At 43.8% G+C, this 15,056-nt stretch overlaps 2 protein-coding genes and 1 pseudogene across 3 annotated transcripts; 2 read left to right on the top strand and 1 right to left on the bottom strand.

Annotated features, from left to right (window-relative positions):
* Window positions 1-649: 649 nt before the first annotated feature.
* On the top strand, window positions 650-2,281 carry exosc4 (exosome component 4). The gene is made up of 3 exons (XM_064992949.1): window positions 650-864; window positions 1,323-1,529; window positions 1,782-2,281. Exons 1-3 carry the CDS (start codon window positions 694-696, stop codon window positions 2,139-2,141), a joined length of 738 nt encoding a protein of 245 aa, XP_064849021.1. The 5' UTR covers window positions 650-693; the 3' UTR covers window positions 2,142-2,281.
* A 792-nt stretch (window positions 2,282-3,073) lies between these two features.
* Window positions 3,074-8,202, top strand: LOC135558247 (glycosylphosphatidylinositol anchor attachment 1 protein-like; annotated as a pseudogene).
* An 831-nt stretch (window positions 8,203-9,033) lies between these two features.
* LOC135558807 (ranBP-type and C3HC4-type zinc finger-containing protein 1-like) lies at window positions 9,034-14,145 on the bottom strand. Of its 2 annotated transcripts, none has more exons than XM_064992947.1 (9): window positions 13,864-14,145; window positions 12,525-12,699; window positions 12,293-12,388; window positions 12,043-12,184; window positions 11,869-11,959; window positions 11,481-11,766; window positions 11,281-11,399; window positions 10,987-11,097; window positions 9,034-10,883 (listed from the first exon to the last, which is right to left on the bottom strand). In XM_064992947.1, exons 2-9 carry the CDS (start codon window positions 12,634-12,636, stop codon window positions 10,839-10,841), a joined length of 1,002 nt encoding a protein of 333 aa, XP_064849019.1. In that variant the 5' UTR covers window positions 12,637-12,699; window positions 13,864-14,145; the 3' UTR covers window positions 9,034-10,838. The 2 variants fall into 2 exon arrangements, with proteins under 2 accessions (XP_064849019.1, XP_064849018.1); XM_064992946.1 differs by lacking the exon at window positions 13,864-14,145 and adding an exon at window positions 13,138-13,847.
* Window positions 14,146-15,056: the final 911 nt, after the last annotated feature.

The raw sequence follows: 15,056 nt of genomic DNA, 5'->3' as shown, positions 1-15,056 counted from the left end.
GGGAATATTGGAGCTATCATTTGTGACAAGACATGTCAACGTGTGCTTTAAACAATGTACATGTGTTGATTGCTAGGCATACAAATAATATTATTTATTGATACATTTGAAACGAGGTCTAGTTGTGGCGCAACAAAAATATATTGTGAACAACTCTTGGCGGAATGCATTGCTTGTTGTGAGGGTGATAAAGCACAGTCCCAAACGAATCGTTCTCGAGTTCGAGTAATTTGAGCAGAGGCTGTGCATGTTTTGGTTGTACAAAGCTGTATCCATAACATTCAATAATCAATTAATTGCACTCATTCTTGCATCATGTGAATAATTATCCGTTCTAAACATGTATTGTTCTTCTCTATGCTTATTTCATGATCTATTTTACTGCGCTCATATGACAAACAGTTAGTGGTTGGAGCATTTCTCTGGGGCCGCAGAGCCGTAGGAGCGTGTATTAATCCTGCTGTTTGTCTCATTACAACCAGCACTAGTAGGTCAAACGAACGACTGAAATGAATGAGTCACTCAGAAAAACGAAAAATTGAGTCAGTGAAAAGATTCGTTCGCGAACTGTACATCACTATTTCGGTTGCCTAAAGCCACCGTATCTACTCCAGTGGACGTGTGGGTAATGTAGTGTATAACACACGTGCGTAGTTTTTTTTTTTTTTGAATCGCCAGTTCAAACGTTGAAATATGGCAGGCCTGGAGTTATTGTCAGATCAAGGATATCGTCTTGATGGAAGAAAAGCTGCTGAACTGCGGAAAGTACAAGCTCGTATGGGTGTATTTGCCCAAGCTGACGGGTCTGCTTACATAGAACAGGGAAATACCAAAGCGCTGGCAGTTGTGTATGGTCCTCATGAAGTAAGTTTCCTGCTAAAATAGCGTGTTAGCAAGATACCTTGTTAGCTAACGTTACATAGATAACACGCTAGCTAACATACAACTGAGATTAATTAGCTATGGAAATTGCTTCAGCTCGGCTAGCATTTCAGATCAGTTTGTTTATCCAACTTGTAATTTTTCCAACATAGCTAACGTTAATGTGTTCAGCCCCTTGGTTCTAGTCTAGAGAGCTAAACTAGCCACCCTGCACACTTCCACCTGTGCCTCGGGTCCAGACCTCTTAGTAGATGTGGTAGTATACACAGGGAGACTACACTTTCCCACCTATGGCCCAAGGTAACGTGAGGGTGTATTACTGCTGCCACCAAGCAGTGATTGAGAAGGAACAGTTGGCGCAATACCTGAAGAATCAGTGAGACTGCAGTTAGGGGGTTCGAGAGGAGCGCATTGAAAATCAAATGTACTCTGTTCTCCAGGTGCGAGGCTCCCGCAGCAAGACCCTCCATGACCGTGCTGTCATCAACTGCCAATACAGCATGGCTACCTTCAGTACAGCGGAGAGGAAGAGAAGACCCCACGGGGATCGCAAGTCCACAGAGATGAGCCTTCACCTCAAGCAGACTTTCGAGGCAGCAGTGTTGACTAATCTGTACCCACGCTCTCAAATAGACATTTATGTCAAGGTACCACACTATTTCAGATATGAATGAACTATAAAATGGGTTGTGGTGGAGTATGATGCTATTCATAAAATGGTGAAATTAAAGTGGTTGTATATCCTGTCTTTGGGATTTGGTACCAATTTTAAGTTTTGTTTGGTTAGTTTCATATTCTCGGGTATAGAGATTTCTTCATCAATTTGAACCCTGAAACATGGGGTTTAAAAAACAACCCAACTTGAATTGAAACATTTCACACTCCCTCTTACCTCTCAGATCTTGCAGTCAGATGGAGGGAACTACAGCGCGTGTGTGAACGCCGCTACTCTGGCAGTAGTCGATGCGGGCATCCCCATGCGTGACTATGTGTGTGCCTGCACTGCAGGCTTTGTGGATGAGACCCCATTGGCAGACCTGTGCCATGCTGAAGAGAGTGGAGGGGGCACATCACTGGCCCTGGCATTGTTGCCTCGTGGCGGGCACATTGCCCTGCTACAGATGGACGCCCGACTCCACCAGGACCACCTAGAGACACTGATGGAGGCGGCAATGACGGCCTGTAAGGGCGTCAGCAAAGTGTTGGACGAGGTGGTGAGGCAGCATCTACAGGAGGTGTCTGCGCTGACTGGAGAGTGATGTATCTTGGACTTTGGGGTAGATTGGTCTGAGTGAAAGGCAGGGTAAGGTAGAGGAACAAACTTTTGTTTATTTTTTATTGTGCAATGGTGTTATGCTTTTGTATGAAATGCTTTATTAAAAAATGAAATCTAAACCCATTGATGTGTTCTGTCTGTGTTTTGAATGATCCGTAAACTTGACTGAGAATGATTGGTTGACAGAGCCGTAGATAAGGGTCTACATCAGATAAATCAATCAGCAAAAATAAAACTAATGATTTGTGGCATCACCTGAACCATGTTTTGAAATAGATTTCTGTGAAACTTTAAGGTCATCTTCCAAACCATCAGGGAGAGCCAGTCATAAATGGCAATACTGTGATATGTATGTATACTGAACAAAATATAAACGTAACATGTAAAGTGTGTTTTTTGCTAAATCGAGAGTTGAGTTGGTCCGTCACACAATAGTCCGGTAAGAAACTAGGAAGAACATGTTGCGCAGTATGGCCGAGCTGCACCTGTCATCTTGGGTGCTACCCTTACTGTGCCAGGGAGGTAGGCTCTGGCTTACAACTACGCATTTGTAAAGGTATTAAGACGCATTGTTTGGTTGAAAATAAATACCGTTTCGGTATTTGCGCGTTCAACGTAGCTGGTTCTATGACGCCAGCTAACACATCTTCCAAATCAATATTGGGTTAGCAGGTACGTTCGCTCGCTAGGTTAACGGCGTTTAGCGCTAAAGCGAACACATTATTGAATATTATTGTGTGAGTCTTAGTTTCCTAGGGTCCAGCTGAGCCAGTGTGAGTGGTACAAGGCAACAATATGGGACTGCTGTCTGACCCAAACCAAATGCGAGCCCTGACCGACCTTTCTCACCTGTTTAAATACACCAATGTGGTGAGTCCTTGTAGAATCCTGAGAGAGAATCCGTTGGGGAATGGAATGGAACTGGGCATCCTCTTGATGTACCCAATCCACTTTGTAGGGTATCATTTAAATTGTCCCCTATAAAAGTAGGGTGAGTCAGCCTGATAAGGCTTTTTTCTATAGCATATCTCTAGTGTCAGGAAAAATGATCTGCCCTTCCTATCACTAACCCCAATTTTGACGTTCAGTGCTTAATTTACCTATCACAATTCCAGCTGTAAGAATGATATAATCCCCTTATCCTCTCCCATAATATTCTTTCTGCATTTCTCTCCTCTCTTCTCTGTAGTGGGATGCCAGTGGATTGGCTGGTGAATACTATGCAGTCTCAAGGGCTGGAAGTGTTTACTCAGAGCTTCACCTGCAAACTTCCCCTCCCCGATGAAAACAAAGAGAGATATGCGAGTGTATGCTAAGACAAAGATGTCTAAACATGCATTTAATTTGATCCCAGTGCGCGCACACTTTCACACAGATGCATTCTTTCCTCTCAGGCTTTAATTTCTTCTCTTTCTCTCACTCATCCTTTTCTCTGTTTGTCTGTCAGTCTCGGTCAGATGGTGCATGGCACTAACATTTATGGGATCCTGTGGGCCCTCAGAGCCCCTCATACTGGTGCTGGGCGCCCCCTGTGGTGAGGGAAACAACGACAATCAGGCTGGGCCTTGCCCAGTACTTCAGGAGTAAGCATACTACTTACACAGACCATTAGAGAAGCACCACACAAGAATACACTCCTACCTCCTTTCTTTAATTAATCAGTCAATGATTCGGTCAGATCCACTGGGGCTAAGGATACCTTTCTGGTGAACATGACCTGATCGGCATGCAGGCCTGGCTCGAGGGATACCACCACACCAACACCAATGGTCAGTACCTGCATCTCTGTAATGATGTAACCCTGTAATGCACCAGTCGTAGAGACACCATTATGGACTCTGTATGTATTCTAAATGTCTCTGTACCATCAACCCCAAACCTGCCACCACTGTGCCTCACTATGGGTCCCCCAGGTGGTGACTGGTCTCTGCTGTAGGGGAGAGGTGGCTCCATCCAGGCAGCACTGTCTCTGGAGCAGAGCAGTGACATCATCACCAGTCTGCACCTGGTTCTGGAGGGGTTCAATGGCCAGCTGCCAAACCTGGACCTGGCCAACCTCTTCTAAGCCTTCTGCCAGAAGATAGTGTACCTGTGTACCATCCAGGGCAAGGTAAGGAGGAAGTCCAAATGCCAGCAGTTACTTCAGTGAGTAATTTATTTGATATACTTGCAGAGGTACTTTGATTTGTTTTAAAGTCTAATAATAGCACACCACAAACATTTCAGCTTGTCCCTTCCTCTGTATTTGTGTCAGGTAAGGACGAGCCAGTAGTAACACGTTTAATTATCCGGCTGCCCAGCTACAGAGGAATGACTGGGACAGTACGTTGGGCTACATCCACGCGGCCCAGACCATGATGGTGTTGAAGCAGGCCAGCGGGCGGCCCTGGGGGAACCATGGCCCATTCCTTAGATACCATATAGAGACTGCTACCGTCAGGGGCATCAACACCTTCACACAGTACAAGACCGACACTACCACCATCGGCAGGTCAGCTACTGATGTCCAAGCTTCAATTCAGATGATCAGAAAACCTTTAACATTTTTGTAATTTCTATGGTGACATTTTCACTCTTAAAATTCCATGCAAATAAACCTGTGTGTCCCCCTCATCCTCAGGCTCCTGGAGGGGATATACCGGAAGCTGAACAACCTCCTAGAGCATCTGCACCAGTCCTACTTCTCATGCCCTCACTCTCTCGCTTTGCCTCCAGTGGTTATTACATGCCCGCCTTTGGCCAGCTGGCTGTCATCATGCTGCTGCATGTGTCTATCGACCTCTGGGACCTTGGGGATTCTAGTTTTATTGAACCATTATTTAACCAGGTAGTCCAATTGATGTCAGATTACCTTTTTCCAAAGGGAGACCTGGACAAGAGGGGAGGATGGTTGGAATTGGCCAAGAGGGGATGGGTTGGAATACTTTCTCCTCTGTCCTCCAGCCCAGGGATCCTGTCTATACTGACTCCAGTAGTGATCAGTCATATGACAGGGGTAGCTGTGTACACCCTCCCCATCCTCTCTCAGCAGATGGCTGTGCAACACTTCCCTATGTCCGAGACTGAAACTGTGGTCCTCACTGCTATTGTCATCTACACAGCCTATTGTTTTCTGGCACATTCATTTATTTTCCTTTGCAATCCGTATACAGCCACGAAGTGCTGGCGCATAGGCTTACTCTGATTTGATTGAGGAACAGCAAGCTTGACTGGTTTATAAATGGTGTGGAACTGACTGAATAAAGGTGATCTCATATCCTTTACATTCATAAAATCATACAATGTAGTTATGTCTATGATATCACATTGGGACACGTAAACTAAAGTTCTCATTTGTATTTTTGATATGAAGTCCACCAGGACTTGCCAGACAGTGATGTTAAAGTAATTGACTCATCAGTTGCACACTGGTAGACCTTTTGGCTATTATCTGCAGGAACAATAGGTAGGCTAGTGGAGCGACACTCTCACACTGGTCCAAAATATGATACAAGAAAACGGATTGAAAAAGCTAAATGATACTTCTATGGTATTTTCAAAGATATTGATACAGGTCTACTGATTTAATCAACGTGTTGACAATGGAGTAGTCAACTGCTGCTTTCTGTGTATCAAAGCCCATGATTAATACTTCCTTCATTCTTCAATCATACCTGTAGTGCAGATAGCTGAGAAAATGCCTCTTTAAAAGGAAGCTTGAAGCCTGTTGATGTCAGCAGACTCTTACAAGATTCTTAAATTAATCTGTGGGTCAGATGTTAAAGTATTTTTTTTAAATAAATGACATACTGCAATTCACAGAGTTGCAAACACGAATTTAACATGAATGTTGTTTTCTCTTCTCTTAACATGTATGGACCCAGATCTTAATTGTGCATCTATTCTATTTATTTGAGAGACCAATTTTTCCATTTGTCAAAGTGCTCATCTCATCATTTGTTTGATTTTAAATGTAACCTTTAATAAAAAAATAACCATTTGGGTTATTTACTTCCATTTCTGTTTTAATTTGAAGAACAAACATTGTGGCAACATATCTTGCAGAAATATACTTTCATCTCAAGTGAAGACAGGTTAAATGTTAAAAACTGTTTAATGTTCTCTTACCTAGAAAATACTCCGGATCATATAGGCCTAGACAATATCCCAAAAAACAATACACTGAATGCATACATTTTCAATTTTTTCCAATCTGGAAGGTAAACTCAAAGTATTCAATAATTTCGCTGTGTGGCTGGCTACTCTTTCTATGTCTGGCTACTCAATGTGCTTGTTGAAAAAAAACTGCACAACCTGCATAACTATCTTATCTCACACACTAAAAATATGCATCTATGCCAGGTTTCCCCCAATTATCACACACACCTTGAAGATACTGTGGCGGGTGTAAATTATTTCCTTTCACCATGTCCCTTTTTGTAACTCCAGCCTCAGTGACACCTTGCTCTAACATGAGTATTGTGATATGATCACTATCTGATCAAGGTTTGTTGCGTCCAGGGGTGAAAGTAGATTTCATTTCTTACTGGTACGGGACTCCCTGTGTGCACGCAATTTTTAAAAGCCTAGGTGTAATCATAGAATGAAATATAGAAGGGCATTTTGAGTGGCGCAGCGGTTACTAAACAACTAGATGTGTAACCTAATCACATGTAGTCTGAATTTATGCGTCCACTGCCGTCTGGACGCGTCTCGTTATCCGCCACTAATCTCTGCCTAAACCGATCCGGCAAAATAAATAGTTGGGGTACGCCGTACCAGTAAAGGTTGAGCGTATTACTAATTAACACAATACCAAAAAAAAAACAATACCGTTATTTAACATTACCACGTATCAGCCGCATGAAAAATGGGTGGGGTATGTTCCAAATTGTGTTGTGGTTCGACGATAACACTTACATTTTCATTTCACCCTTCTACACATTGTATTAAAATGGATCCCTTATCCCTCCATTGTGTCTGCATTTTCATCAGATTAGCTGGTGCCTCCCTGTATGCACATTTTACATATATTGTTTAAAAATAAAATGAATTTCTTTATCTTAAGACAGTTGCTGATGCCATAAGTCAGTATTGTGCTAACTGTCAATGATTTTAGTAGCCGGTATAATGATTATTTCAATGGCTTTGACCATCCAGATCGGTTTACACTTTATTGATAATGTTAGCACCAAGTATAAACAGGGCTTTTGTCTACTCTCTCCCTCTTGGCAAGGACAGGTCACAGAGCAGGGCTGGAGGGTGCTGAAGCTGGTAGCTCTACTATACCTGGCTGTTTTACTGGGCTGCACTGCCCTCATCAACTTTTCCCTGGGCTTCATCGTGGCTCTGTCCCTGGTGCCCATCACTGTTTTCATCACACCACACACACCCAAGTAATACTCTCACCCACAAGTTTCTCCCTGTGCTTCTTATAGAAGTACTACTTCTCAGTATGTCTTCTCATTGATGTTGCACTCTAGTTTAATGTCTAAGGGCTTGATTCAATCCGTAGCTCTGTAGATCAGCGTTGTAGCGCTATTGAAATTGAAAGGTTATTTTCCGATTGGGCCGACATATGCAGTGTTTACCGTGAACTAGTGTTTACCGTGAACTCAGTCTCTGCGAACATTGCCTTTACATTTATATTGCGCTGTCGTGCAGGTCTTCTGTGCTACGGATTGAATCGAGCCCTAAGGGAACAATGCAGTGTTAGTTCCACTGTTCCTTGAGTGCGAGGATATTGTGCACATGTAATGTTTCACTCCCTCCTTCACTGTCGAAGTGCTGTCGACAGTCATGGTGCTCCACTGTTAAGTTTCCCTACCAGAGTTCTGTAGTATTGTCTTTACCCTCTCTCCGTCTGCAGCCATCATGGTGCTACTGAGCCCGGCTGCACTCTGCTCTACTGCGTCTCCCTGCAAGACGGTTGGATGCTTTTTCTGTCCGTCATCCCATAGGGCATTCTGGACCACGCCCTCTATGACTCATTGGTCTATCCACTCCTGGCTCTGCCAATCTACCCCTGCTGGCTGCTGCTGTGGAACATCCTCTTCTGGAAGTAACAGTCAAAACTGTTCGCTGCTCTGGCCCCCCAATGGTGGAACAAACTCCCTCACGACGCCAGGACAGCGGAGTCAATCACCACCTTCCGGAGACACCTGAAACCCCACCTCTTCAAGGAATACCTAGGATAGGATAAAGTAATCCTTCTCACCCCCCCCCCCCCCTTAAATGATTTAGATGCACTATTGTAAAGTGGCTGTTCCACTGATGTCAGAAGGTGAATTCACCAATTTGTAAGTCGCTCTGGATAAGAGCGTCTGCTAAATGACTTAAATGTTCTGGAAGTAACAGGGGGAAGACTGGTCCCAGACCTGTCTTTATGGGAACTCCACCTATCCTGAAGTATGAAATGGGTTCTAGACCTGCATTTATGGAATGAACTGAGGTGTGCTCAGGTCTGACCTTTCACCAAGGATTAAGACTGACTGACATGCCCGGGAGTGGTTAAGTGCATTAGGTTGGGCTTGTGTGGCAGAATTACAACTATAAGGTTGTATTGGGTTCAGGCTTGTGTGCATGGGATTGTTTTGGTTTATCATACCCAAATACATACCTGGAACTGTTTTGGATGTTTCTTGGTTATGTTAGTGAATATTCTACTAGTTGATCAAACTGAACAACAGTACCACTGACATTGGAAGGGGCAAAAGAGAATGTTAAGGAGGCAGCACCATCCTACTACCAACCTCATGGTAAATAAAGCCCTCCAGAAAACATCCATAATCACATCTACTGTATGAACTAAGAATTGTCTTTACTTTCAAATGTTTAGAGAAAAAAAAAGTATTTGAAGTCATTTATAAATGCTCAAATAAAAACTTAATTCAAACTTGATTAACTTACGTTTATTCAGTTAACACCATTTTATACAGTCATGTTTCTGACAAAACAAAACATTCACTATCACAGTCCGGACAGAAACTTATTGGAAAGTAGGTGAAATGTATTACACGTCAACATTAACATTGCCAAACATTCTGTTAAACACTAAATACAATGTTATAAAAATAAAAGCACTTTAAAACCCTGTCACTTCCACAGCCTCCTAGCAAGCAAGTCCTCTCCTATAAAACAATATGGCACCAACCAATGACAGACAAGACCTGGGCCTGTATTCACATTGAGGGTGCCTGATTAAGCTGAACCATGAACAGGCAAAAGTGGTGAGAGAGAAGCGCCAATCTCAAATCAAACAGCAATCTGCGCCGCTCGGTCATGTTGTCAACAAGGCATCCTGATGCATCGTTCAGAAACATCTTTTACATAAAATACCAGTTTGAATTGAACTAGTTTTCATTGTCAGTGTTTTTTATCCACGCAATCATGTTTGCATGTGAAAACACAGAAGCCTACTCATTACCCCACCTGCTTAACCTACATCATGGTTGCTTTGAGCTGACCGTCAAAAGCAGGGCACCTGGCTCACACTCGGTTCCAACACGAACGCAATCAACTCTTACCCGGTTCAACGGGGACATTAATCAAATCCCCTCATGGTCTCAGAGTAGGAGTGCTGATCTAGGATCAGGTCCCCCATGTTGATTTAATTATGATCTAATCTGATCCTAATAGGGCTCACCCCATTTAGTCAACTGGTCGATTGTTTGGGCGACCAAGATTTTAGTCGAGCAGTCAAATGTATTTTTTATGGCACCCAAGACCTGTCTGATTCGTGCCTGTCTCGATGTACAGATCCATTGGAGGCCGCGAGGATGGCTCACCCGTATCACCAGTAGTACATTTACCGTTAATTTATTTACGGTAGTTTCTGTGAATGCATTCATTATTATTAGTCTTTTACTGTTCTCATTGTCAAAGTGGACACTGTTTGCAGAGCGCACAACCTATGCTACACTTGTGAGAAACAAGTTTAGGTTTATTTCATTCCATTTTTTAGTTGTCAATTTACTCTTCTTTTTTTTAGTCTTTTTGTTTGGAGCACTCAGTGTTGAGTAAAGACATGCACCTGATTACGCATAGAAGTCGACCAAGGCTACCTGGCAGCGCCATTAAAAGCAACAGACAAGCTCAGCGAAAATAGTTTATTTTATTAAAACACATAGGGTGTGTCTATATATGGATTATTATTATTTTTTTTTTTTACCAATCGATTGGTCGAAAGAACAGACTACTTTCGGTCAACCAATATTTTTTGGGGGGTTGGGACAGCCAGTACTCCTACTCTGAGACTGTTTGAATACAGGCCCTGTGTTTCAAAAACAGCTTTCTTCAGCTTTCAAAGTATCAACTTTCACAGTTGGCCAACTTCAAATATATATAATATTATCTCATCTGAGATATATCAGGTAGAGGGATGAGAGAAGCACCACCCACCCCTCTAAAATAAATATTGGACTAGTCCACCCCCCCCCCCCCCCTTATGTAAAATAAATAAATGGTAAAGTCTGCCACAAGGCAAAGGATGCTGACTCATGTCCACAGAGTCAAAAGCCAGCTCATTGACTATACAGGTAGTTCCTTTTGTGAGCCTCAGCAAGTGGAGTTCCATGTCTGTGCTGCAGCGTCCAGAGGTTTGTCATCATAGTATGTCAGTAGTGGTGGTGGGTTTGTAGCTCTAAATTGGTGTGTGAGTGATCAGTCTTTCAGATTATTGTATAGGTTACGGTTGAGGCAGTTAACTGCTCAATGCACTGATCTGCTCCTCTCTTCTTCCTTTCTCCTTTATCACACAGATGAGAATAAAGAAAATCATGTAGTTTACTAAAGGGAGAATAAACGGTGATGTGTGCCATCTGTCTGTAGGCATGCCATAGATACAGTACCTGTTGTATGCGGCTGTGCTTGCGTGAGTCAGGTCTGGCTGTACTGCAGATCTCACAGCCTGGTCGGGTAGGCTTGTTGATGAAGGTGCAGGAGGGACACGCCCATTCGGTCTGCAGATCAGAAGGACAGAGAGGATGTGTGTGAGAGTAGGAACTTTCTATTAGTGTATCACAACCAGTGAAATTCAGCGGTATACTAGCTACATGGAACTATCAAGTAAAGGAAGAGTAGGCGCTCAACGCGATCATCTTGTGTAAAAACTGTCAATTACAAATTTAAACATCGGGGTTGACCTGTGTTTTACTGGCTTTGCTGGGCTTATCGGGTTTATCTTTAAGATGCAGCTTCTCCAAGTTGAGGGCGTCTCGTATCTCGCTCGTAGCCAACCTCTCGGCCCCACTTCCGGTGCTCCCTACAGCCAAGCACAACAATGAAAAAGGAGTTCAGTCATGCGTGAGCATGTGCGCAAGTGCATGCCAAGAGGTAAACTTACCCTGGGTGTTGTGGCTAAGCCTGGAGGGCAGGGTGCTGTAGCCCCTCCAGTCCTGGGAAAGAGGCCCGTTGCTGGTAGGCGGAGGTGGGGTGAGGTGGGCACCCTCCTGGTCCTGCTGGAATAGTTGGCGGGTGAGGCGGGCATGGCGGGCTGAGACCAAGTAAAGGTAGGCCGTATCCCCATCCCTCTGGACCCCATACGAGGCCAGGGACCTAGGCTCTGTGCACAGGCATTGTCCAATCACCCAGCGCTGCACGCGAGGGTGAAAGCCATACTCCAAAAACACCTGAGAGAGAGCAATGACAGAGGAGAGAATGATTTGTGGACAGTTTCATTTGCCGAATGTAGCCCAAGTATTCTAGCAAACAGAGACAGAAATGTATCTGACCTGCTGCTTGAGTGCTGCGACAGTCATGTGGGGAAATACTTTCACTGTGACGCAACAGGAAGAGGAGATGTCTTCCACTGCCACAGACAAACTGCAAGAGACATGAAACTTCATTAGCACAAATTATCCATGTTCTTTTGGACTACTCCCAAGCTACTGCCTGTTATTTCTCACCTTATCTCTCCTTCGGCGTAACACTTCTCAGACAGTTGGATAGTGAGCACTGCCTTCTGACGAGCTAAAGCAGATGCGTGCTGAGCAGCACCCTGGCTGTCACCTGCCTCGATCGCCCGGGCAAGCTCCAAGCACAGCTCCTCTTCAGAGAGAGAACATGTTCACTCGCACACAGAAAAATTTACCCTATGTAGTCTCGCAAATGTGGTAGAAAGAGAGAGTGGGGGAATCGTGTGGTGAGGGTACTCACCAGTGAGTGGTAAGGAGGCTGTGCTGCGCTGTTCTAGAGCTGCGGTTGCGTGCTGCTGTCGGTCATCCATAGGATGTGGGGAACTATTTACAGCAACTACAGTGAGGGAGAGAGTGGTCAATAGTGTTAGCCATAGTATGGTATACTAGGAAGACACTCTTCTAATACACAATGACATGAATGCATCTAAGCATGCAGACAAGAGGAAAAAAAGACTGCCATGCCCTCTGACCTCTGTGTGCCTCTCTTAGTGATGACATCACCACAGTGGCCCACTGCTCAGCCTCCAGGTCACAGCGGAAGTTGAAGCGGATACAGTCATGAGGGGGTGTGGCCAAGCGCATCTCGTGAAGGCATGGGGACTTGACCTCATACTGCACAGAGCGCAGGTCAAACTCCGCAATGAACTGGGAGAAAGAAATAAAGAGAATAATTTGCTTAGATCTCTTATCTTTGTGGACTTCGTGGATATGGACCTACTTCACCTTAGAGGGACAAACTGTAACCCCAGTGGCAATGTGCTAACTTTGATGTTTAGTTGTTTACATGCTGGAATAATCTTCCATAAAGAAAACGTTGTCTTCCCTTGTACAGACCAACACAAGGACAGATAAGTAAAACTGTAATCACCACGAGACAGCAGTTCCCACCAATGGGATTACTGTAGTATTTGATTAAACAAGATTCCAATTCAGTGACTACTGTATTTTCTGTAAACAGATATTGCTCCAACAGACAAACAAACGCGTGCAATTTCTCATGTCAAAGCATGAAATGTATTGCATGGCATTATATCAGGGGTTGAGATACAGTAGATCTAGACGTTACAGAGCAGTGTATCTTACCACACTACGGCCGCTTCCGCTAATGTCCCTCAGTGCTAGCCGAAACTCTCCAGCTTTGCTGGGGTCCATGCTAAGTTGAAGACGGAGAGCCTCATCACCAGCTCCAGGGAGGCAAAGCGGTCGAATACCCGAATGGCAAACCGACACCCGTACCGACATCAAAACGGTATTGCAGTTAGCCAGCGCGGGCCCGCCATGTACAGACTGGGACGGGGCTGGCACAGGCGGTTTACCCCAACCGCCAGAACTCAGTGCCATATCCCACAAGCACAACAACAGTTGGAACCTCCAAAGCACAACGGTAGTTATGTCGGTATCGCTAGTTGTATCAGTCTTGTTTTTGAACAGCCTACATGTTAGTAAAGTGATAGCGTTTCATTGCAGATATCTATCTGGCGTGTATCTCTCCTAGCTACGATAGCGAAACGAAACAGCCCCTCCAAAAAAATATCAAAACAGGAAGTAGCTTGGTTCGTTCTTTATTTACCTCCGATGGAAACCGGTCTTAATAAACATGGTCCGAGATCGAGATGGAAAAAAACAACAGCTTTTGCACACCGTGTTAATTAATGCAACGTTAATGAATGCTGTATTCGGTATTAGAATATATCTAATGACAAATAAGTATATTATTGATAATGAGGAGGAAAACAAACAATTATACTTAAAGTGAGTCAAATACAATAATAACGCGTTCACTAGCGATATTGAGTCGTTTCATCTTACCGTCCAAATGGAATCTATGCAACTGGCTATACACAAGATGGACCACAGCCTGCCGTTTCCAACGGGAACAAATTAGTCATAGTGGGCAGAACAAACAATGGAATTTTAAAAAAGTTTTGCAAATGGTAAAGTCTACAAAACTTAGTCCACTCTGTTCATAACATATTCTAGTTTTGAGAACAGAAAACTGTATTGAGATCAAATGTTTCATCGATGACAAAATTTGGGGAATGTCGGCCAAAATCCATCTCGTTCCATCTTCTCCCACTGCTGGCCAGTGGGCTTCCTCTCACAACCATATTTGGTAGTGAGGGGAAATGCCAAGTGGATGCTTCACATTTATACATCCGGTGAAATATCTGTCTCATTGTTCTATCTGTGCTCATATCCCCCGTGGACTGGTTTGTACATAAAACATTCTCCATTCATGCTGCAAAGTAGATTTCTGCTACCCGACATTAAACTTCATGTTAGGGGTGGGTAATGCCTGTTTTTAATCCATAAATAAGGTACGGGCAGGGCTCGGGTATCACTAAATTGATCACTAACATTTTGAAGCTGAGCCATTTGCTTATGCTCTGCTGCGCAATACAGTCATATCTGACTACGATCTGAACCAGAATATGGCTTTACAGGAAACATGGAATATGGCGATTCTCCTTAAGCCCAGGAAGCTACCGTTCAACTTGCCATTCACCAGTTTTTCAAGCTTAAAGGGGAATTTCACCCTTGCTCTGCCACGGCATATAGTCATTACTATATTTAATACATGACATTTTTATCTTAAATATTATCCAAACCGCAAGCTAGAACTAGCACATTTTCATTTCACTGGTAGAATTATGAAGTTTTTTTACTTCCTGTATATTCGTCTGCTCATAATGAACCACAAAGTCTGGCATTAATAGCAAATGCAGATACTGCCCACGAAGGTAGATGGGGCATGCTCACAAACTTGGACGATGGCATTGTGTACTTCAAATGAACAACATCCCAGCAATCTCAGAACTTCTGTGGGACCACAGACCATGTAATCAATTTAATACTCAGGTTATCTGGAGTCATTCCTCACAACCTGCTGAAAAATACCCCAAAGCGGCAGCATTTTGGGTACAAAAGCATGAGGGAGCGGGCACACATTGCGAATATGGAGCACAAGATTGTGGGACAGAAACCAGCAGAGGACACTGAAA

Source organism: Oncorhynchus masou, chromosome 17 (genome assembly GCF_036934945.1).
Source record: "Oncorhynchus masou masou isolate Uvic2021 chromosome 17, UVic_Omas_1.1, whole genome shotgun sequence".
Taxonomy (NCBI): Eukaryota; Metazoa; Chordata; class Actinopteri; order Salmoniformes; family Salmonidae; genus Oncorhynchus; species Oncorhynchus masou.
This window is presented reverse-complemented; position numbering and strand designations above follow the sequence as displayed.